Source organism: Ovis aries, chromosome 18 (genome assembly GCF_016772045.2).
Source record: "Ovis aries strain OAR_USU_Benz2616 breed Rambouillet chromosome 18, ARS-UI_Ramb_v3.0, whole genome shotgun sequence".
In the NCBI taxonomy this organism is placed as follows: Eukaryota; Metazoa; Chordata; class Mammalia; order Artiodactyla; family Bovidae; genus Ovis; species Ovis aries.
Genome location: NC_056071.1, coordinates 62,692,263 through 62,716,501, shown reverse-complemented (window position 1 = coordinate 62,716,501; position 24,239 = coordinate 62,692,263). Strand labels below are relative to the sequence as shown.

General features: G+C 56.4%; 1 protein-coding gene across 13 annotated transcripts in view; it reads right to left on the bottom strand.

Annotated features, from left to right (window-relative positions):
- The window catches only part of EVL (Enah/Vasp-like), a 144,254-nt gene that overhangs the window by 18,805 nt on the left and 101,210 nt on the right, over positions 1 to 24,239 (bottom strand). For all 13 annotated transcript variants that reach the window (XR_006056917.2, XR_006056918.2, XR_006056919.2 and 10 more), the window contains one exon: positions 18,936 to 19,113. Coding sequence is in view for 10 of the 13 variants with exons in the window: in XM_027957391.2 (XP_027813192.2) it covers positions 18,936 to 19,113 (178 nt within the window). In the remaining 3 variants the exon portion in view is untranslated. The remainder of the gene's footprint in view (positions 1 to 18,935; positions 19,114 to 24,239) is intronic.

Sequence of the window (24,239 nt, the reverse complement as noted above, 5' to 3'; positions counted from 1 at the left end):
GAGGTCTTTTTCTCTCCTATTCCATGAGTCCCAGGCCTGAGGGCTCCTCTCCTCCTTGTTCTCAGGAAACCAGAGCCAGAATATGAGAACAGTGCTTTACCGTGGCATCAAGGCACTTTTCTTAATTTAACTTACATTTACTTTAATTCTCACAATCCCAGCAGACAGTTCCCAAGATTTGTAACAGGTGTGGGAACGGCCCAGCAAAGGTTAAGTGACAGAGCTGTCAGCAGCAGAGCCTGGCCCAGACTATCTGAGAAATGCCACTTCCTTTCTTAAATTCAGCTGCAGAATGTCTACTGAGACTGGCCTCAAGGATGAGGCGTGCAGAGGGCAGCCTGGCCGGAAGGGCCCTGGGCGAGGGGTGCAGCCCCCAGACAGTGCCCGGGCGCTGCCTGGCGTCCACGTGGCGGGCAGTGCTGCCCACTCAGCCTGGTGTTTGGGGATCAGGGCTGATGCCCGGGCTCCTGCCGAGTCCTGGCCTCAGCTGCCGGGCCTGGATCGGCCCGTGTCTGAGCCCGTGCTCTGGAGACCCTGCCTGGCTGGGGCCAGCCCCGCCACGCCAGGACCCCGGCTGGCAGCGAGATGCCGTGGAGGTTCGGGGCGTGCACCCCTCGCTCTCACGGCGCCACAGCTGGGCCTTTAGACACTACGGAGCAGGGAGCGATGCCTCTGGCTGGGTACGGCCTTCGTTCCTCTTAACCGCTGGACACGTAGGTTGGTTCTGAGCTGCGAGGGTCCTTTGCATTGGGACGCACACGCCCTGTCTCAGGGCGAGGGGTCTGTCCAGGGTCACACGGGGCGCGTCTCCGTCTTGCGGGTCCATTCCACTCGCTGGCCACGTGCCCTGCGGCAGAGGCGCGAGGATGGGGAGGAGGCGCTGCCCTCCAGAAGGTCTAGGGCCCTTGGGACGCTCGGGCAGAGCCGCCCGCAGTGCTTCCTGCTTTGAAACCTCAGGGTGGGAGTGCTCGGTGGCTGTCACCACTTCCGACTGGCCAGGGTCCTGTGTCACTTCCCGGTGGTGCAATTAGAAGCCAGGGTGCAGGCCCGCGTGAGTCTCCCCTGCCCCAGAGCCGTCTCAGGCCAGCCATGCCCCTGCCTCTGGGATCCAGGTGGGGACACTCCCCCCTCAGATCCCAGCAGGGCCCACACACCCCTCCCTCCCCTCGTGGCTGCCTCAGCCTCTCTCCTGGACCCTTGCCACTGTCAACCGAGGGGCCCTCAGCCTCTACCCTCTTCCCTTTCTCCACGTTCATCTTCCACCCGACACAGGAAGACACAAGCCTGACCCTTACGGGTCCAGGTCAAGCCCATCCCCACGGTCACTGCTCCTGGAGAGCACCCCCCGCCCCCAGTAGGCCCTGGGTACCCGCTCACTAAGCCCGCACCGCCTTCGGTGCGCCCCTCTCCGACTCTGTCGGCCCCCCGTTACCCCCAGGCACCTTCCTCACTGCCAAGTGTTCAAGGCCCAGCTTTGCAGCTGCCCATCCAGGAAGCCTGTCAAGATCCGCCTGTCCCCCACCGCTTGATGCCCAGGGCCTATCTTACAACACCGCTTTCTAACTGATACCACCCGGACCAGACGGCCAGTCTCCTCTCCCTCCGAGACCCTGAGCTTCCTGAGGGCAGGGCGAGTGTGCCTCTCACTTGGTGCTCAAGGCCGGCTCACGTCAGGTGCTTGGTGTGCTTTATTGAACTGAGTTGGGGAGGTCCCGGGGAACGTGTGCTCACCAAGCCCAGGGAGAAAGCCCAGGGGAAGGAACGGGGCTGAGCTTCTCGGATGAAAATAAGACCGACCGAGAGGTGAGCCACAGGAACACAGGGCTCCCCACAGCCATGCCTGCTCAGAGAAGACGCCAACCGAGGTGCGGGGCCCAGGCTCACCACTCCCCGCTGGGAGTGGGTGCTGGCGGCTCTGAGGGGCAGGGGACCTGCCCCAGGCCGCGGGGCTCAGGCAGCTGGCCAAGTCTGGGAGCTCCAGATGGCCCTCGCCCTTCTCTCTCACTTTAAACAAGTTTTGCGAAGTCATAATCAAGACCCTGACTCGCACTGCAGACACGTGAGAGGAAAGTGTGACGGGGGACAGGGACCCAGCGTCGGGAGAGGCAGGGGCCTGTTTCTGGCGTCCTGTGGGTCCCGCCCACGGCAGCAGGGCTCACACCCTGATGAGCCCAGGCGGTGGCGACTGCACACAGAGCAGGGCCGGCTCGGCCTAAGTCCTGAGGACAGAGGGAAGCAGTGGACTTCCGGCCCAGAGGCCCACGTTCCAGCCTCAGGTGGAAGGCACGTCAGACGCCCACTCCTGCAAGCTGCTGGCCTGGACGACACCCTTCCACCCCTGGGTCACGAGCTGTGGGAACACGGAGGAGAAGCAGAGCTGGAGGCGGGGAGGCTGGCCAGTCTCGGGGCACCAGCCCGCCCAGGAAGCGGCCACAGGGGAGTGGAGGCGCCGGAGGGGTGGGAGCTGATGGCTCTACAGCGAGTCGTGTGAGTGACCGAGGGTCCTGCCGCAGGCTAGACTGGCGGGGAGGGCGAGGCCGGAGGTCTGAGGTCAGACGTCAGACTTGGGGAAGGCCCTCAGCCCCTCACCTGTGAGCAGGGTGAGCGACCCCCGCCCTCCACAGGGAGCAGGGCAGCTGGCGGGTCGGGTGAGAGCGCCTGGTGTGGTGTCCCTGGCCTTGTGGCTGATACTCCAGGGTGAGGTGTGACCGCCAGGGACGCTGCCCCGGTTCAGCAGAAAGGCGCAGGGGGAGCAGATGGCTGAAAAGCTGGATGCACAGGATCAGGCTTCCGGGAGAAGGAACAAAGGGGCTGACCCTGCAGCCCGCCCCAGCCTTGCTGAGGGGGCAGGGGACAGGCAGGGCAGAGGTCACGCTCCATGGTGCAGGGGGTACAGCCCGGGCCCCTTGTCCCCGAGGACATGGAGACATGACATGCGCCTGCATGTGCAGGACCCTGGCGCACAGCCGTCGAACTTCACCTCCAGGAACGTAACTGTCGGGTTCTCGTTCCCAGTGCTTACTGCAGTTCTTGGCACCCGGTCGACACTCGACAAATATTTATTGAATAAATGAAAGACTGGGCCCCAGGCAAACTGTCTCACGATCAACAACTAGAGACAGAGTGGGTGGCTCCTTCTAGAGCCCTCCCTCCGGCTAGAAAACTGTTCTGGGCCAAGCTGGGGGCACGCCGCTCACGAGGCAAACACGCGACCGACCAGGGGGCCTGTGGTCACCAGCAGCGGAGGCACTGGGCATGCACGAGGTGGTGGGACACAGGGAGACAGGACTCGGGCATATGCAGCAGCCGCCAGGGTGCTAAGCCAGCCACCCAGATGCCACTCACGTCACCCTCAGCTCATCCCCGGAGCCGGGCACGCTTCCGCATCCTACCCTAAGCAAGCTGAGAGGAGAGGACGCCAGGACTGCCCTCCGTCCGCAGGGACTTAGTGCCCGCAGACATTCGCCACCTCCCGGGGAAAGGAGGGTGGGGGACCAGACAGGAGGAGGGGGCAGAGGGTCCTGAAGAGTGTGGGACGCGCTGAGCAGAGAAACAGCCTGGGCAGGAGCGTGAGCGGGCCAAGAGGCAGGGTGGTGGCCAGGCGGGCAGAGGGGCCTGCCCTGGTGCCCTGGTCGCCCTTCTCAGCAGGCACCTGCCCTGCGCAGCCTCTCAGCACCAGTGTCCTCGGGGAGGGAGACAGCGGGTCGGCCTGCCTGCTGCCATCCTCCCGACCACGCGCAGGTGCCCTGCACACGCAGTACTTGGGCAAGGTGTGGGCAAACCAGCCCACCTGACCCAGCAGGCAAATGTGGACCCCAGGCTCTCAGGTGTGCAGACCCTGAAGGGATCGAGGGAGGAGAAACCCCAGAGGCAGCCCTGGGTTCCCCTGCAGCGAGCACTGCTCCCGGCAATCCTGGTTGGAACCAGACACTGGCCTGGATGGTGGACAGCGAGGCTCTGCTTCCCCCGCAGCCCCTCTCGGCCCCCACTCCTGTTTTCCAGCCCCTTCCCATTCCTGGCTGGCCTCTCTGGACCGTTTCAAATCGTACAATCCCCTCTGGAGCGAACCTGGAGCCGGGAGACCCAGCTTCCTGCCGGAGTGCAGTGCTCTCTAGTTAAGCCTCTCACCTTCCAGGATTCTACAGGTGAGAAGGATGGGACCGAGGATCGCCCCGCTCTTGTTCGCTGCAGTTTCAAAGGACAGGATGTTCACAGAGGCCATCCCGGGGCTGTGGGATCCTCTCCCTCCTTCTGAACTTCTATGTACCAGCAGGCCGCACCACCTCGTAATAGAGTCCCCACAGGGGGGACAAGTGCTCAGCTGCGACTCCTCTCCGAGTCTGGCTGTGCAGAGCAAGGCAGGCCTCACGGCTCCTGCCCCAGGTACTGCACTTCTGGTTGCCCAGCCAAGGTGGGCGGACGAACCGAGGCAACGCTGACGTGCCTCCTCCCGAGAAGGATCATCCTCCAGAGACCTGTTAACATGCGTGGGGCCCCAGGACACCCACCCAGCTGCTGGGACACAGGGAGGGGCTAGGTTCCAGGCGGCCTCTACTTGCAATCCCCTGGGCCTCCAGAGAGGATGGAACCCGAGACCCCAGCAGCGCCAGGAACCACGGACGCAGCACCTGCTCAGTGGCGCTGATGGAATTCCTGGCCAGCGAGCAACAGCCACCTGGCCCGCATTGGGCAGAGACCCAAGCCCCCCCAGACTCCCCACCTCTCTGCAGGCTCATTCTCTTGTTTCCCGAGGCACCTCTGTCCTGCACGGGCCCAGAGCCAGTGAGCTCTGAGATGGGGTGCAGCCTTCCCCTCTGGTGTTGAGGCTCCTCCTGCCAAGCAAGTGGGAGTCCTCGCTGGAGCGGGGCCTTGATCTGGGCTGGCCATGGTCTTCAGAGCCACCCTGCCAAGGCCCCACAGAGCTGGGACCAGCGCCTAGCACAAGTGTCAGCAGCCCAGGGCTCTGTGCACACCAGCACGCTGATGCCCAGCCCTGCTTAGACCGACAGACAGACAGACAGCTAGCTGCCTTGTCCCCTGTGCTCACGAAGCCTGGGGGGTGGGAGGCTTGCCCCACTTCCCGAGCTTGGCTCAACAGCAGACAAATCCTGACTGCCGCCACCCTGCCACTCTGCTTCTTGCTTAAAGTCAGCCTGGTGTACTTTTCAGCCCACTCCTTACCAGTGAAATTAGGCTCGGAGGAGCAGCTGATACGTGGGGCAGCTGGCTTTGTTTTCCTTAGGTCACAGAGCCAGACGATTTATCACTGCATTGATAAATTAATGGTTTATCACAGACGATAATGACCCCTCCTCTGGGTCATTTTCCACTGCAAGCCTCTAGCATGCCCTCAACCCTTGGCCCGCCAGTTACGGCTTGACCCCAGGGTAACCAGCAGTTAAAGCTATGTCTAAGCGGCCAGTGTCAAAACGACCTGTAGACCCAGAAGGTCAGCGTGGGCAGATACACAGGCTGCAGCTCAGAGAGGGGCAGGCTGCCCAGGACCACACAGTGAGAAGCAACCCCTAGCCTCGCAACTAAGCACCAGTAAGTACCCCCGCCCCGGAGGGGACAGGCCCCTTCACTCTGACTGTGATGGCAGGAGGCCCGTGTGCCAGCGAGGAATGTCCCCTCTCCTGGTGTAGAAGGGTCCTGAGGTGGGGCAAAGGGAGAGACCTGCTTGAGAACACATCTGAACTGGGACAAATGGAGCTGGAACCCAGGCCTCCCAGCTTCCAGGCCAGGACGCCGTCAACCAGCCTGCTCAGTCCCACTCAGCGCGGTGCTCGGGACAATTACTGCCCGAGTAAGACATTTTTTTTCTCCTTTTCTTAATAAGCTCCATTCAGGACTTCAACAAACCTCGAAAAGAATCTCAAACAGGATAACGTGCAATAAAATTGGTCAGGTTTATCATGCAAAGGACCTCTGCGCCATTTCCGTGATTAAGCTGCTCAACTGTTCAGGGCGGAGCCTGCCGGACCTGTGTCACAGATGGAGGGAAACTGAGGCTTGGAAATGGTGAGTGACTTCCTAAGGCCACAGGTGCCCCATGCAGACGGGGCTGCTGGGACAGGAGCCCACACTGACCACCGCCGAGCCTGCTACCTGCCGTGGTGGCCCGCCCCTCCTGCAAGGCCTTAGCCAGAACAGCACCTCAACCCTCCAACCGTGGGTGAAGGGACTTGGTCCCAGGACCCAGGGCTCTGCCCCTGCCCCCACCCCCACCCCAGCAGCCGGGAGTGAAGCGGGAGGGCCGGGGAGGGGCTCCCGTCACCTACAGTGCACTCTGCAGAGGATGGTGCAGCGGCAGTGGCAGAGGCAGGAGCAGTGGAAGGTCCACTCCCTGCTGACCATTTCGGGGCCCCGGGGAGCCGTCCGGGAGGCGCCGCTCGCCTCCTGCCCACTCACCTCTCCTTCCTCCGCCGCTGGCCTGGGCTCTGGGAAACCGATACGCCGGCAGCCGTCTGATGGGCTTCACCGCGTCAATCTTTAATGAGGCTTCCCAGCCAACCTATCAGAACCCTCCTGTCCACCTGATTCCAGAAAGCTCGGGGGCCCATGGAGGAGGGGCCCGACCCCTGGTGGGGCCAGCCCGCGGACCCCGCTGACACCACGTGTCTTCCAGAAGCCTCTCCTGTCTCCTGGGGACTGTGGGGAGGGACTGGGTGGGTGTGGATCCAGAGAGATCAGGTGACCGACCGAAGGACGAGCCCTGGGCACTGCTCTGCGTGGCCGCCCACTCCCCTCAGGTGCCTCTCGCGGTCACTCCCCTCGGGTCCCAGCCAGCCTGCCTGTCCTGTCTTCTGTTGCGGCCCAACCAACAGCCTGGACTCTTCCACTGCTCGGACCCCTTTCTGGGCACCTATGGCACAGGGGCTGTTCCTTCCGCCGTGAAGGCTCCTTTGCCCTCCCCGGCTGACAGAGGCCCGGGGCCCTCCAAGCCCTGGCTGAGAAGGTCTCTGACCCCATGCCGCCTCCCCCAGCTCCTTGGCTGGCAGGAGGGCTGGTTCCTCCCCTCTCTTGGTCTCAGACTCTTCCCTTGAGTTTCCACATGAAACAGCAGAAAGCTGAGCCCTTCTCTGCTGGTCCCTGCGCAAGCAGCACCGTTTCCGCAGGTCCTGTGGGAAATGCTTCCTTTGGGACACGAGCGAGGCCTCTTACAGGCTAACCTGCTTCCCCAGCCTCCTCTCTCCCCACCGGCGACCTGTGCAGCTCAGGCACCACCTCCCTTACCACATTCCCTCGTGGATAAGACGCAGATATGTATGAATCTGTGAAGCACCACGCTAGACTTTGAAGGAATCTCAGATCCCCCAGACTTGCTGCCTAGGAGGGGCTTAAGGCTGGCGCCTCCCCAGCCCCACCCGTTTCCTCCTTGACCCGGGGCTCACAAAGCCTTGCCTTTCAAATCTTTCCCTGGATGATGAACACGTGGATTCTACCGGGCTTTGGGGCCTGGGGCGGCAGGTCGTCTTCCCTCTTTGGGACTTAATCTTCCCATCTGAAGGGCTGAGCCAGAGGAGGTGTCAAGGGGCTGGGAGCAGTACCCCACTTCTCAAAGCGTTTACCACATGCCTGGCACTGTTCTGAGAGCACGGGCCTGGAGCTACCTGGAGCTAAATTTGAGTCCTGGCTCTGTCCTCTGACCCTGGGCATGCTCCTGAAGGGCTTGCCAGGTGGCGCAGTGGTAAAGAATCCGCCTGCCAATGCAGGAGTCAGGGGTTCAGCCCCTGGGTGGGGAAGAATCCCTGGAGGAGGAAAAGGCAACCCACTCCAGTATTCTTCGCTGGAGAATCCCATGGACAGAGGAGCCTGGGAGGATACAGTCCATGGGGTCTCACAGAGCCGGACACGACTGAAGCTCTTCGACCCCGGTTTCCGGTCTGAAATGCCCGAGAGCATCGCTTGTCTGGGCTGTGGATTTTCAACGCGGCCTAGAGTCTGACACAGCGCAACTCAGCCCTGCCAGAGCCCCCTCCTCTTAGGTAATCCTGAGTGACCATCATTTCATGTCGGTGTTAAATTCTCATAACACATCCCAGGAGCGGAACTGTCATTACCCCATCAGGCCAGGGATGCCCAGAGAGATGAGAAGCTTGCCTGCGGCGAGTGAGTGACACAGTCAGAACCAGAACCCAAACAACCCGCAACCAAACCCCCACCCCCACGGCTTATAAGCCCGGGCGGTGCCTGTCCACACGTTGTCTCTTCTCTCTTCAACAAGGATTTATTCCAAGTTTTCTGCTCCCACGGAGAGAAGGTATTTCTAGATGACATCAGGTAAGTTATCCGCCAGTTATCTGCGGTCTGGCTGGCCTTCAGCCGTGCCTGAGTCCCTGAGATCACAAGGCAGGGCCGCTCCTGCACTCTGTGGCGGAGGCCAAGCCACGCTGCACAGCCGACCTGGAGAGGCCCCGTGCCCTTGGCAGACCCTTCCACCGCTCGGTGGTACTGAGATATATGCAGAAACAAGAGGGCACGGATCACCCTCTGGAGCATCGGTTTTACTGAAGGGGAAGTAACTCCAAACAGGCAAGGAGGGACGGATATGTAAAATGGGCATGGGCTTTTACGACACACGGGCCAAGACTTGAAGGACTGAGACTGCAAGTCGCCTGCGGCTCCACCGTGCACCAGCCCAGGACAGGGGCATCCTGACCGCACCCAAGGCCCTGTGACCGGCTCTCCTAACCTCTGCTCTACCACAGAGGTCCTGCGTCCTCCAGATGTGCCTTGTCTTTCCCACCTTTCTCTGGCGCTTCCTCTGCCTGTGGTGTGGCCCGTTCCCGCCTCTGCCCCACCGGCCTGCCACCCCGAGGCCTGCCCGGGGCCCTGGTGAAGCCCTGGCTGCCAGGCCCCAGGCCGCTTTTTAGAACATTTGGTAGGTGTCTGTGTGCACCCCTGCTGGAGGGCGAGCACTTTGAGCAGGGACATACCCCACGTTTATGCCTCTGCATCGCTGCGTGTACTTCCCCAGAACACCTGACAGGCTCTTATCAGTACCTCATGCAACAGGTCAGGACACAGTTGGAGGCCCGAAGTCGCCCACCTTGGCGGTGGCTGAGCTGAATTTCTTCAGCAATGCCTGTCTGCGTTGTGCTCCCCTGAAGCTGGGAGACAGACAGGGGGCACCCAGGCCGGCCGGCCGGGCAAACCATTGCTAAGTCTACTTAGGAGCCGCGGGCGGCAGCCACTACTGCATAGTAGCTGAGAGGCAGCGCCTGAGGCCCTCGGGTCCCAGCAGGCAGCTAGGAACCTGCAAGGACCCTCCCCCTAAGCCCTGGAAAGAGACAGGCTCCAGGGCAGGGTATCAGGATGCAATATTTCACCTCTGAAGTTACCTGATGCCAAGAGCTGACTCACTGAAAAAGATCCTGATGCTGGGAAAGATCGAGGGCAGGAGGAGAAGTGGGTGGCAAAGGATGAGACAGCTGGATGGCATCATTGACTCAATGGACACAAGTTTGAGAAAACTCTGGGAAATGGTGAAGGACAAGGAAGCCTGGTGTGTTGCAGTCCATGGGGTCACAAAGAGTCGGACACAACTGAGTGACTAGACTGACCAACTTTCGTAAACCTCACCGATAGATTCCCCCTACACCCACCTGGATGGGAACTGCTCTTGTGAGCTCAATGCAGAGAAGTTTCTGTGTCTCTGCTGGGCAGCTTCTCTCAACTGCCCTCTCTCTCCTCCACCTGGTAAACTCCTCGCCATCCTTTAAGCTCTGGAAAGGTCCCCACGGGCCAGGCCTCTTCCCTCTCTGCCCCGGCACTGGCCATGCTGTGCCTTCTAGGCTCTCCTCCCCGCCTGACTGAGCTCTGAAGTCCCCTCTGGGTGCTGGTGCACGGCCCGGAACGGTACAGGCCCGATGCACGCCTGTACTGGTTCTTCCTCCATCACAAAAGCGGCACTGGGGAGGCAGCCGTGGACACGACGGTTGCCCTGGACCCAGGTTCTCTAGAGGAGAGACAGGCAACATGTAACAGGCAGACCGCAGCAGGAAAGAGCTGACAGGCCAGGTGTGGCGGTGCCGCCTCCCTGATGGGGTGTCGCGAGCAGAGGCACCAGGGAAGGAGCCACAGCTACCTGGAGGGAAGAGCGGTCTGGGCGGAGGGCCTGCAGGGTAAAGAAGCACGTAGCACAATCAGGGCGGAGGCCAGGAGGCCCCTGCAATTGGAAGTAGGTCCGTGGGAGAGGGAATGGGGTGGAAGTGCTTGAGCAACGCAGCCAGGGCCAGCGAGGCCCAGGCTAGCCTCAGTCAGGGTTTGGATTTGATGCTGGGTAAGACTGTAAGTCCCTGTAGAGGCCTGAGCAAGGCTGAACCGGCCTGACCGAAATGTGCAAAGATCAATCTGCTTGTGTGTGGAGAACAGACTTTCTCAGCTAAGTGCAGAAGCAGGTAAATCACGTTGGTGTCCGCTGTGAGAACCCAGGTGTCTGCTGAATGAATAAGTCATGAATGAAGGCAGGCAGCTGACAAGCAAGCAGGGGGCGGGGCCTCCAGTGCTCACACCCTGTCTACTCTAGGAGCCGCAGGTTGCATCCAAGTTCTGAGCTCCGGTTCATGAGTCTCTGGGATGGTCACTTACGAAAATATCTGAGCTGGCTCTTATCCAATGTGAGCTAAAGTTGGTAGAACACTGACCTGTGAAATCATCATTCTTTAGGGAAGGTATTAAGCATGCCAGGTGAGAAAAAAGAAAACGGATGCTATCTAATTTTTAACTTATATCAGAAGATGTAAGTATCTGGCTATAAAGATAGGCCAGGTTAAATGTCCATAATAACCCACGGGGACATCCCTCGTGGTCCAGAGGGTCAAGAATCCGCCTTCCAATGCAGGAGACGAGGATCTGATCCCTGGTCCAGGAACTAAGATCCCACATGCTACAGGGCACCTAAGCCTGTGCACTGCAACCAGAGAGAAGCCTGCGCGCTGCCAAGGAAGTTCCACACACTGCAACCAAGGTCCAGTGACTCAGTCTACAGTCGAGCTGGGTTATGACTCAGAAAACACGGAGGCCACCAGCTCACTGGGGTCTCTGTCACTCACGAGGGTGGCCTCGGGCGCATCACTGCTGTGAACCTTCAACCTGCAGGCAGGGACAAGAATTCCTAAGGTGTCCCTGACAGTCCCGAGGCTGCCGTGGGGACCCAGTGAGATGGGGTGGGGCAGGCACAAAAGAGGACATGTGGGCCGGCCCCACGGTGCCCCGGCTTCTTCCCGCCCCAGCGAGGGCTGAGACCTAGGAGGATGTCTTGGGACAGGGCTGCTCCAGGAACAAGCATGACAATTTGTATTCTCAGGCTGCGTCACAGCTTACAAATCACATTCCGTCTACGCCACAATTCAAGTCTTACAGCAACTTTGCAGGCAGTTCCACATCTACTTTGAAGATCAGGAAACTGAATCTTGGGGTGATGAAATGACTTGCTCAAGTTTTCACAGGCTCTTTGTGTGACAGGGGATCAGGGCATGGGACTGGCACCTCATCCCTGCCCCCGGAGTCTGTGTCACTTATCAGTCACCACACCTCAACTCAACAAGTACTAGGCGGGTGGGCACCTATGAGGCAGCCTCTGTAATGGACCCTTTTCGAGTCCTAACTGGGCTTGTGGTACCCAGGCCAGATCTATGAAAAAACGAAAAGCCCCAAAGAAACCCCTCCAGTGGTGTCAGGGAGACAACCCCGGGGCTGGTGGAATGGGTCCTCCTCCTCCAAGGTGGGAGCTGTGCACAGACAGGAATTCCTAACAGGAAAGAGATGGCCACTGGGGGCTCAGACATGGGGGGCCTGCGAGGGCAATGAAGTCCTGCCTGGAGCAGAGGGAGACCCTGGGGTCAGACGAGCTTCTCCTCGGACCCTTGAGTGGACTCACCACCCCAGCCCGTGCTGCCCCGCCCCACCCCGTACCTCCCAAGGCATCACTACAGACCTTGATACATTGGTTAGTGAGCTTTTCAAACATTAAAAAAAGAATGAAGAGTGACTTCAAGTTGTTAGTCATCGTCAAGTGACAAGAAACTTGCACAGACAACACCTCAGGCCATTCTCTCAACAGCCCTGTGAGGTGGGCGCCGTAAACCCATCGTACAGACGGACAACCTGAGTCTCAGGGAGGCCCAACGACTTGCCCGAGGGTTACCTGCAGCACAGTGCTGGAACCCAGCCCCATCTGACTCCACGTCCGATGCGCGGGCACAGGCCACAGGCCACAGCAGCTGGAGGTCGGTGAGGACGTGGCTGCCGGCTGGGAAGATGCCTCCGCCGTCCGTCTGCGTGGTGCAAGGCGGGCCGAGGAGATGGGTGCGATTTCTGTGTGAGACAGTTCCATTTGCCGTGTCCTCAACCACAGATAGCACCCCTCGCCTCGTGCCCGGTTCCACAGGCTGCTGGTCCAGCGATGGCGTCTAGTTCGGCAGAGGATGGCGTGGCGGCAGGAAGGGCCCGTGGGGCACAGACAGGCAGGCAGACAGACAGGTGCCACAAGCCCACCCTCCTCTGGGACCCATCGGCCCTGCTTCAGGGCTCCTGCCCTTGATGGGCTCACAGTCTACATGAACCAATCTCGGGCTCAAAACAAGCACACCAATGCAGGTCAACAAGCGGGAGGCAGCCCCAGGAAGAGAGGGGAGGGGAGGGGAAGTGAGAGAACTCACGGAAGCCTGGGGGTCTCTAGACCAGCAAGACCCCGGGTGTGCTCACCTAACCTGGTGGGTGCAGCCACAGCCTGTCAGCTAAGACGGTGGGCTGGGTTTGAGGGTCAGAGACAAACAGGACACGGCAGGGGGCGCTACCTATCACGACGGAGTGCAGGGGAGGACAGGGAACCCTGCCATGATGGCTGGAAACAGCTCTGTCAGCAGAGCAAGGTTCCCAGAGGACGGGTGGGGCTGGATGTGTGGGGACAGGAGGGGACGCCAGGCGGGGATCTGGGGAAGGCGCCCCGCTGAGTCACTGTGGGTGTGGGCGGTAGGACGCCCTGGGTGGCTGGTGCGCGGGAGGTGGCCGCCAGGGGGCAGTAAGGAGCAGGCATGGGGAGCTGCCAGGAGGGAGTGGGTGTCCCCAGCGATCCTTGGGGTAGGGTGCGGATAGAAAGTGCCCACGGCTTCCGCAGGAAGGAGAGAAAGAGAGCTCAGTATTTCTTTTACTTTAGATAATTTTCAGAAGAAAAGAGGTTTATAAAAAGCAGGATCCAGCCCCACTCCAAGAAGCTAAGAGGTGGGACACAGGAGGAAGGGGCTCTGGGCCTCACTCTTTGGGAGAGGCCCCGGCCTGGGCGCTTGCCCACTGGGAGTGATGCCACGCTGGGCATCAGTTAAGGACACGGACATTGGAAAGACTAAGAGAATGTCCATCACCAGCTTGAAAGGTACCAGTGACGTCACATGGAGCAAACCAGGTAAGAAAAGGCTGCAGCGCTAGGTTCTGAGAGATGTGCTTAAACTCAGCCAACGTGGAGGTACACCATGCCCCCAGGGGTTTCTCTTCCTTTTCTGCAGAGGCCCAAGAGATAAAGTGGAGCTGTTCTGGCTATGTCAGGCAAGGGCCGGGACGTGCCTGGTGAGCCCCGGAACTTCACAACATACCCTGTTTGAGAGTGCCTGTGCTCAACCCTTAACTGGAAACAGCTGCCTCCAACAGGGAAGCTCCTGCCCCTCAACAGCAGCAGCCACCAACCCCACGAGGCACCCCTGCGTCTCAGCCTGCGCCAAGGCCCTCAGGATGCTCTTCTCTCACCCTGAGCCGGGGGGTGCCAAGGTGCCACCTCCTGCTCGAGACAGGCCAGCCAGTGTTCACAACTCCTGCCACGCACACCACGCTTTGCTGTGCACCCCCGTGTGGGCTTCCCTGATGGCTCAGAGGTCTGCCTGCAATGCAGGAGACCTGGGTTTGATCCCAGGGTCGGGAAGATCCCCTGGAGAAGAAAATGGCAACCCACTCCAGTACTCTTACTTGGAAAATCCCATGGATGGAGAAGCTTGGTAGGCTACAGTCCATGGGGTCGCAAAGAGTCGCAGACGACTAAGCAACTTCACTTCTCAGGATCCCATCTAAGACCAGCCTGGCCGCCTATTTTACAGGCGGAGAAGCTAAGGCTAGGGGAGTCCTAACTGAGGTCTGATGGCCTATCTGTGGGGGGAGCTGCTCCTGACCTCTCCCCTGTGAACACAACTCCAAGTGTGGAATTTTTTGTGTGCTCGTTGGCATTTTCTATTTTTCAATAATAAACAAGGACTGTGGGTGATGAGGGAACCTGTCTCTCGAGGTGCTAGGTCCTCCGGGAGGTAGAGAGGGACATTTCGTCATTCCAGTTTCTTCTCCGGGCTCTCCCTGCTCTGAGCATCGGCCACGGGGACACATCTGTAAGGAGTGAGCTGGCATGCACTCTGTCCAGATAGTGCGCCTAAAACCTAAACCAGGAGCGTGAGAAGGACTTGCAGAGATCTTAACCAAGTCGGTACCCCTATTTTCAGAGATGGGGAGACCGGGGTCCCCGAGAAGTGGCCTGTTTAAGGTCAGAAACAGGCTCACATGGACGCACACAGAAGCAGTTGCCTTTATCAGGGTTGTAACTCTAACCCTAAACTGATGTCTGCACAGAGAATGAACTGAGAAAGGAAGGGAAGCCCAGACTGGCGGCCAAGTACAGCCCCAAAACATGGCTCCCCTGGCTGATAACAGGCAGCTTTAAGCAGACGGTGGTGGGCGCCCACGGAGGGTGGCAGCAGAGGAAGCCAGGTAAGGGTACTGGCACTGTGGGACGATGAAGACCCCCGACACTGAGACCCACGACCGTGGTCCTTTGTCTGCAGTGGCGGGAACGTGCCACGAGCCAGGCTGACCACCCTGCCCAAGCCCTTGTGGTCCCCAAAGGGAGACCACCGCCCAGAGCTGCAGGGTCAGGCTGGGCCCACGGCTGGCTGACCCTCCTCTCTGACCTCCTGAGGCAGCGCCGAGTTGTAGAAAAAACACTGGATTTCAAATCAGGGGCCCTAAATACGAGTGTCAGTTTCACCGCAGGGCTGCTGCAGACATGTCCCCCGTTAGCCCCCACTCGCCGTCTTGGTAAACGTGTGTCACAGAAGCTGGCCTGACACCTGCAGGGAAAAAAAAGGGGGGCATTCGGGAGCATCTCCTCGGGCAGCGAAGGCCTGCCCCCAGGCTGCCCGGTTAGCGGGAGTCTGTGCCCAAGTAGCGGCTGGAAGGAGCACGCGGGACACGATTCTGGGCTGTGAGGAGAAAGTGCAGATGCTCTTACTACCATAATCATTATCTCCGCCATCCGCCAGTCACAAGGAGCCCCGCTCTGAACCCCCCAGCACACCCGTCACACGGAAACCCAGAAACACTGAGCCCGGCACCACGCGAGGGCGCGCTGGCGGCGCCGCTCACGCACAGGGCCACGCCTCACGCACAAGGGCACGCCGGCGTCCCTCACGCACAGGGCCACGCCTCACGCACAAGGGCACGCCGGCGTCCCTCACGCACAGGGCCGCGCCTCACGCAAAAGGGCACGCCGGCGTCACTCACGCTCGCGCAGTGGCGCCCCTCACGCACAAGCGTGGGGGTGGGAGATGCTGCTGGACCCTGAGGCTCAGAGAGTCCACGGTCTAAGAGCCCGGGCCCCGGACGCCCGGCTCGTAATAGGACACACCAGTGAGGACTGGAAGGGGCAGAGGTGGTTGATTACCAGATGCCCGGCCCTGCGCTAGGCAACTGAATCCTCTCCTCCACCCTCTTAAGTGGGACTTCTGACCCCATTTTACAAACAAGGATGCGGAAACCTAAAGACAAGCAAATTCAGCAAGACCGGAGGTGGAAAGAAGAATCAGTATTATTCACACTCTTATCACATATGAGCCACTCCATGCTAAGTGCTTTATAAACACTTACACTGAATCTTCATGTCAGTCCTAGGAAGTAGGGTTTATTATCCGAGGGCCACAGGTGGTAGAGTGAAGACTCGATACAAGACCTTGGGGCCTCCAAGCATACGCTTTTCTCACCACGGCTGACCCCTGAGCACAATGGGGGTCGGGCTCTGGTCTGCAGAGGTCAGAACCTGCGTGTAACCAACCACACAGTCGGCTCCACACCTGCAGAGAGGACCAGCCGCGGATGACGCAGAGCCGGAGATGTACTCCTGGAAAAGCAGCCGCGCGTCAGTGGACACCCAGTTCAGAACTGTGCTGTTCAAGGGTCCCCAGCACTGCGAACGGCACCCACCGAGGACGACGGAACAGCACTTCCCAATGCAGGGCATTTGATAGAAACGTCGCAATTATCTGCAGCGGGAGGCTGCCTGGGTCCTGCCCGGGCTCCAGGGGCTGCACGACTAGGCAGGGAGGCACAGCCACACCCCGGAGCACGCTCCACAGGGACAGGGCTGGCCGCGGACACACATGGGTCAGGGGGCGGGTGCCTCAGATGTGAGGTCAAAGATAAGAATCAGACCCCGACGTCCGCACTGTACGATCCATTTACATTAAGTTCAAACACAGGTAAAGGTGCTCTGTTGTCACAGAACCTGAAGCCCTGGTTGGGCTGGGAGGGGTGGACGGGTGTGGTCTCTGTCGGGGTCCTTTGTACAAGCTCATGGAGCTCACGCTTCAGGCGTCTGTAAGGTACAGCAGGCTCTGTCTGCAGGGGCCCAGCTCTCAGCCTCCAAAGGCCAGTGAGCCAGGAGGGACGACTACTCACGGGCAGAGTCTCAGGTTAGGCCCCCATCAAGTGAGCACATACCCACCCACCCTGGCAAGGACAGCGTTCCACCCAGGGGGACTGGGGTTCCAAGGTGACTTACTACCTGACAACAGTTATTTTTTTATACTGGTCACAGATCTCTATCTGAAAATGAGGCTCGGATTAGCTGATTTCTTTGTGATTCTACCATGAGGTTAATAAAGTCAATAGTAGTTGCTTTGAGCCAGCCATCTGATTAAATGAAAACCTTTTCCCCACCTTAATGTATCTATATATATAGATAAAGCTAAACTCTCTCGTCCTGGGGCAAGTGAGGAGGCTCAGATCGGAAACCTTAAACTCAGCTCCTTCCTTGAGGCTCAAGGCTCTTGGGTGGAAAAAAGACAGTTTAATGAATGTTTATTTGGGGCCTCCAATGTTTCAGGCGCTGCACTCCTCACTCAGCAACGCTGTGGTCCCTCACCATGCAGCCCCCGGTTCTCAGCAGAGGATCCACAAACCTTGCAGTCTTTTCACAGTGGGGAAAGAACTCTACAAGTGCTGGTTCTGCGTATGACCTGCAGGAAGCATGCTCTAAACACGTTCACTATTTAAAAAACAAACAAACAAACTTCTCTGAGGGTTTAAGTTAGGTCTCAAAGCTTGGATCTATAAGGCAAAACAGTTATTTAAAAGGCATCTCCCTGCAGCTTCTAAGTACCATGGCTCCCCACTTCCTGCCTTAATTCTGGCAGCAGCAGCAGCAGCAATGACAGAAACAATACTCACAAACAGTGATACTGGGAGATTAACACATGTCAGGCGGCCCACTAACATCTTATATTTGAATTCATTTAAACATAGAATCAGGCTTCCCAGGTTGCTCAATGGGTAAAGAATCTGCCTGCAATGCAGGAGATGCCAGAGACAAGGGTTCAATCCCTGAGTTGGGAAGATCCCCTGGAGGAGGAAATGGGAACCCACTCATTTTCTTGCCTGGAGAATCCCATGGACAGAGGAGCCTGGCGGACTACAGTCCCTGGGGTCGCAAAGAGACACGACCGAAGGTTCTGAGCACACACACATAAAAGCAACTCCTCACCCACCTTACAGAAAAGAAACCCAGACACAGAGAGACTAAGTGACGTGCGCTGGCCTCAAGGCCAGCAGGGCGCCTCGGGCCCAGCCCCACGCCGCCATGCCCACCGAGGCTGAGTCCTCCAGCCAAGCGCTGGACGTCGCTGGCCTCCAAGATGCTGACACCCTGGAAGGCCCCGTCCTTCTGCGGAAGCGGACGCTGCAGACTGCCCGAAGAGCCACCTGTGCTTCTGCGTCTCTGCTTTGCCCGCCCTGCAAACGCTCCTGCTGGCCCCTCTCCCCGCCCCCACCCCGCTGTCTACACCACGAGTCTCCCAGGTTAGCTGAAGCCTCTCCTTGTGCGATCCCTGCCACCTTCCAGTTCCACGTCCAGCCTCCTTCCTTTGGCACGGTGGGCCCCAGAGACACTGCTCGCTCTCCTGCACGCACAGGTTGGGCTTTCAGGCCCAGGAGCCTTTGTATCTGCCGTTCCCTCTGCCTGGGATGCCCACTCCCCCATCTCATGAGCTCCCTGCAGGTCAAAACTCCAGCTCAAGTGTTGCCACCGCTTGAAGTCCAGCTGGGCAGTCCCTCCTTTTCCTTTCCATGCTCCTGAAGCCCCTGCCCTGCTCAAACCTTATCAAAGCCCTTATTGCAACACGTTATCACTAGCAGTTCACAGGCCCATCCTTCTTCTCTTGGATACCAAATGCCATGAGTCAATGGGCTCCATCGATTCACTTCCGACCTATTTTGCCCCAGACAGTTTGCAACACGCAGAAGTGTTCAGGAACAGTATGTTAAACTTGGGAATAACTGAATCCAAGAATACAGTTTTGTTTGTTCCCTCAAAACTCTGCCAAATATGTGCTGAGAAAGTGGAAAGAAGGACGACACAGGCAACACACATCTGGACGCCCCATTTCAGGCACACAGTACAGCTCTCTCCAGCTCACAAAGGGCGGAAACGATGCCAAGGTCTCTCTTCTCGCTTAAACTGCTAATAGTGCTTTCTATCTAGAGTTAGGCAGCAGTTTTCTCTGTGAATCCAACAGACGTCAGCTCAGCACAGCTGCAGTCGAGGACGCCCCGGGGGCCAGAGCCGTGGAAGGGCGGAGGGAGGGGAGGGAGGGTCTGGGCGCCAGGCCAGACAAAGCCCCACTTACCGCCTTCCTGGGAATTCATGATGTTCAGGGCAAACAGCATGGCATTGGAGAACGTGGTTGCCTCTTCCTTACTTGCAAAGTTTAAACCGTAGACCTGGCGGGCATCTCGCCACTGGTGGAAGGTTGGCGTTGCCTGATTGTACTTCAGCCCTTTCACGATTGAATAATTGATCACAACCTGAAAGGGAAAAGAGAGAGAAATACGCGTAAATAAATAAAAGGTAAGTGAGCTGGAGAGAGCTGCTCTGGGGCAAGGACTCTGGGGCAAGGACACCGTGTCCCTGGGGCTACCAGGGGACAGGGGGATGTGGATGCATCAGAAGAAGGGGTAGCTTGGCCAGGCAGCTCTTCAACAGGACCAGCGGAACAGTGAGGGTCTGAAAACCAGTTACTTCATTTAACTGATAAAGCTGTGTGGTCACGGCCTGAGCTGGGAGTCGGGTTCCCGGGTCCTGGCCCTGTCACCCCAGGCAGCACCCCCGGGCTCAGTTTCTCCAGCTGTGAAACGGGGATAGTCATCCTGGCTCGACCGACCTAATGGGGTTACTGCAGAGGTCACGGTGTGACACATATCTCATCAAGACTTCTAGATATAAAGATTCTTAAGGGCGAGTCTTTTCTAATTCGTATTTATGCTCCCGTAGTTCTCTGCAGAGTCTAGAATGCGTTAACCAAAGGGTTGTTAGTTGAAAGGACGACTCCTCACTCTTTCCCATTTGGCTATTCAGCTTTCTCGGCACCGTTAATTGAACAGGATGCCCTTTCCCCGCTGTATGTTCTTGACTCCTTTTGTCATAAACTAATAAACCGTATCTGTGTGGGTTTATGACCGGGTTCTCTATACTGCTCCACTGATTTCTGCTTTAATGTCAATCTCATGCTGTTTAAATTACTACAGTTTTGTAATATAGTTTGAAATGAGGGCTTGTGATGCCTCCAGCTTTGTTGTTCTTTCTCAAGATCGCTTTTGCCATGGGGGTCTTCTGTGGTTCCGTATAAACTGTAGTATTATCGTGCTAGTCCTATGGAAAATGCCATTGGAATTCTGATAAGGATTGCACTGAGTCTCTTGACTGCTCTGAGTAAGTATGGACATTCTAACCTGAACACAGAGTCCTCTCTCTTTTTCTTTGGTGAGTCTGGCTAAAGGCTGGTCAGTTTTATCTTTTGAAAGAACCAGTTCTTAGTCTCACTGCTCTTCTCTATGGTCTTTTTAGTCTCTCTTTCTGCTCTAATCATCGTCGCTCCCTTCATTCTACCAACTTCGGGCTTGTTTTGCTCATCTTTTCCCGGTGCCCTGAGTGTAGAGCAAGGCTGTTTGAGACTTTCCTTGCTTCTTGAGGGAGGCCTTTACCGCTAAGAACTTAGCAGTAGCACTGAGAACTGCCTCTGCTGCATCTCACAAGTTCTGTTAGGTTATGCTCCCATTTCTGCTTGTGTCCAGGCGTTTAAAAGTCTCTCTCGATCTGTCCTTCAATTCACCTTAGCAGCATGTTGTATACTCTCCATATTCCTGTGATCTGAAACCATAAGGCTCCTAGAAGAGAATCTAAGTGATAAGCTCCTTGACACGGGTCTTGATGGTGATTTTTTTGAATCTGATACCAAAAACAAGAGCAACAAAAGCAAAGCAAAACAAGTGGGACTATATCAAACTAAAAAGCTACATGCAAAGGACGCCATCGACAGAATGAGAAGGCAATCTGCTGAGTGGGAGAAAGTGATTCAACTCATATATCTGATAAGGGACTAATATGGCTAACAGATACATAAAAAGATGTTAAACACTAGCAGTGATCAGGGAAATACAAATCAAAACCACAGGGGTTATCATCTCACACACGTCAGATTGGCTATCATCTAAGAGATAAGAAATAGAGTTTGGCGAGGACGCGGAGCAGAAGGAAGCCTTGCTCACTGATGGTAGGAACGCGATTGGTACAGCCACTATTAGAGGGCAGCACAGAGGTTCCGCAGAAAGTTAACAATAGAACTATCACATGATCCTGCCATTTCACTTTTGGGTATTTACCCCAAGAAAACGAAAATACTATTCTCACCTGGGAAATGCCACGGACAGAGGAGCCCGGCAGCTACAATCCATGGAGTCACAAGAGTCGGACACGACTTAGCGACCGAGCCGCCACCACCAAGTCAAACACACAGACGTGCCCCTCGTTCACAGGAGCAGCATTTAAAACTAGCCAAGATGCAGAATAACCCAAGCGTCCACTGACGCACGGACAGATGCAGAACTGTGGTATACTGTATACACAATGAAATATTATTTAGCCATAGAAAGAAACCTCGCCATTTATGACAACATGGATGGGTCTCACGGGCATTATGCTAAGGAAAAGAAGTCAGAGAAAGACAAATACCATACGCTCTATCTCGTACGTTCTCATGGATACAGAGAACAGATGGATGGTTGCCAGAGGAGGGCCGTAGGAAGTGGGGGGCAATTATGCACATGAAGCCGCTTAACACAGCTGCTACCACACAGCAAGCTGCCAGCAAGTGTTAACTGAGAAATATTCAGTCCTGAGAGATGGAAGCATGCAAGTGGCGTCTGGATGGGGCTGAACGGCCTGCTGTCAGTGATGCGATGGAAAGGATCCCGCTTTAGGAGGGATACGAGATGGCTCCTCTGGCTGTGAGGCTCCAGAGTCTGTGATCTGAGACTGGAGGCAGCTCAGTCTACTGTCGCTCAGTCGTGCCCAGCTCTGCAGGATTCTCCAGGCCGGAATACTGCAGTGGGCAGCCTTTCCCTTCTCCAGGGGATCTTCCCAACCCAGGGATCGAACCCAGGTCTCCAGCATTGCAGGCGGATTCTTTACCTGCTAAGCCACAAGGGAAGCCTGCCTCTGGTCAGGAAGGTGAGCTCAGGAAGATTCAGAGATGTGAAGGGACACCCTGCACGTTGCTGGGGCGCTAAGATGAGAGCTCGGGTTTAGTGCCCCACCCTGCTGTGCTGCTGGGTAAAGCAAGGCCAGGGCACAGTGGGCGATACCGTTTTCCTCTAAGCCTTAGCCACGTGGAAGGCAGGTTGGGTTGTCCTACAGCGAAAAGACAGGGTAAGCGAGAGAGAGAGAGGGTGCGAGAGAGGCATGTGTACTAAATGAGCTAAGGAAACACAACTTAGTTGTTACACACTGACAGTGCAGCGTGGGCCAACCTCTATACCCAGGTTCCTGGGGTGGTTCTCTCTCTGGGTTCAGCTTTAGATCGTCAGAAAAAGGGCTGGAGGTTTTGTGGTTACACGCGTGATAAGATGCACAGTGACTTGTGGTTAACATGGCTCTTCAGAGGGCACGTTAATCGCAGTGCAGTGGCCAGCACGAGGGAGACAGGATCCTCACCCTCTCCACATAGGCAAGTCCATCCCAGAAAGCCTGTGCTCAAGCGGCGTTGGTGCTGCACCGTTAGGGGACACAGAGGGCCACGTTTTAAATGGAAGGAGGTCTGGAAACCACATCGTATCAAGAATGGCTGTGGGATACTGAAGCAGATTAAAAAAAAAAAAAGACTCTTCAGTGTATCTATCAGGTACCCAAGGGGAGGACGTGGGAAAGTGAGATTTAGAACCTATGGTTTAAAATCTCTGGTTGTCTACGTTCTTGGAGGGGGACTTAGAGGCAGTGGAAATTGGGGGTGGTGGATGCCTATCCTGAATATAGGAACAGTGTGACCAAAAGTACTGGCTTAAGGAACTCAGAGACCAGAGGGAATATCTAGTTCAGTTCAGTTCAGCTGCTCAATCGTGTCCGACTCTTTGCGACCCCATGAACCTCAGTACGCCAGGCCTCTCTGTCCATCATCAACTCCCAGAGTCCACCCAAACCCATGTCCATTGTGTCGGTGATGCCATCCAACCATCTCACCCTGTCGTCTCCTTCTCCTGCCCTCAATCTTTCCCAGCAACAGGGTCTTTTAACCTTGGAAAAGTTACTGACATTACCTTCTTCATATGTAAAATGAAAATATTATAAATTATGCTGGACTGAATATCCTTGTGGATATATCAGTGTGAACATTCCTATAAACAGAATTTCTGGATCAATGGACATGGTCATTGAAACATCTGGTATTTTCTACTTGAAATGATCTATTCTAAACATCCCAATTGCCTTCTAAAAAACGAGAGTCCATGCAATGTGTTTTGGACAGATGACACACAGCCGACTCACTTGACCATCTGCTGAGAGGTGGTCAGTGTTCATTAACTGACGGACAGGCCTCATGGGCTGATGTTTAAAACGCTCTGTGCCTAGAGTGGCTCCATTCCTTTGTTCACCTCCTTACAGCATGCGCATTACTGCAAGTCCACCTAGGGGTGTGGATCAGCTTCATCTCACACACTCCTCCCCAGAGATGCCCACATTTCTGAGTGCCAGCATCAGTTACTTTCTCCTGTTCTGGAACGACACAGAAGTAAATTCACGCAGCACACACTCTTTTTTGATGTTCTTTCATTCAATGTGGCGTCTATGAGATTCACCTGTGCCACTGCGTTGGTAAGAATTCAGGCTTTCTTGATTGCTAATACCATTCTCTTTTTTGATATACCATAAATTACTTATCCATTCTCCTGCCCATCATTTCTAGCTGTTGGCTATTAGGAGTAAAACTGCCGTGAGTCTTTTCACACAGGTCTTTTGGTGCACACAGGTGCTCATTTCTCGTGGGTATGCTACCCAAGAGTAGGTGTATATGGAGTTTTACTAGGATTTGGCAAACCATTCTTCAAAGAGGCTGTATTGACTGACGCCTCCACCAGCTCCAGTGGGAACTCCAGCTGCTCTGCATCCTCACCACATGTGGCGTCCTTTCCATTTCAGCCTTTACGTTTTGGTTGCTTGGTATGTGTGTAAGTGCCTGGTGTGTGTGTAAGTGCTTGGTATGTGTGTAAGTGCCTGGTGTGTGTGTAAGTGCTCGGCAGTTCTCATCTGCATCTCCCTGATATCATATCATTGATATCTCTGCATCTCCCTGATGATGCGGAACAACTTCCATGGGCTCATTTGCATGTCTTGTTGCCACTGTTTTTTTATTTTTTTCTTCTGTGAAACTCTTGTTCAGGTCTTTTTGCTCATTTTTAAGAGGCTATCTGCCTATTTCAGTTTAGGTTGTAGGAGTTCTGAATATATTCTTCATGAGCTCTCTGTCATATTCACACACACACAACCCTTCTCCTAGTCTGACCTCTTTTAATAAAGAAAACTCCTTAACTTTAAAGAAGTCCAACTTCATTTTTTTTTTACAGTTAATGTTTTTTGTGTCCCGTTCCAGGTTATAAAGATG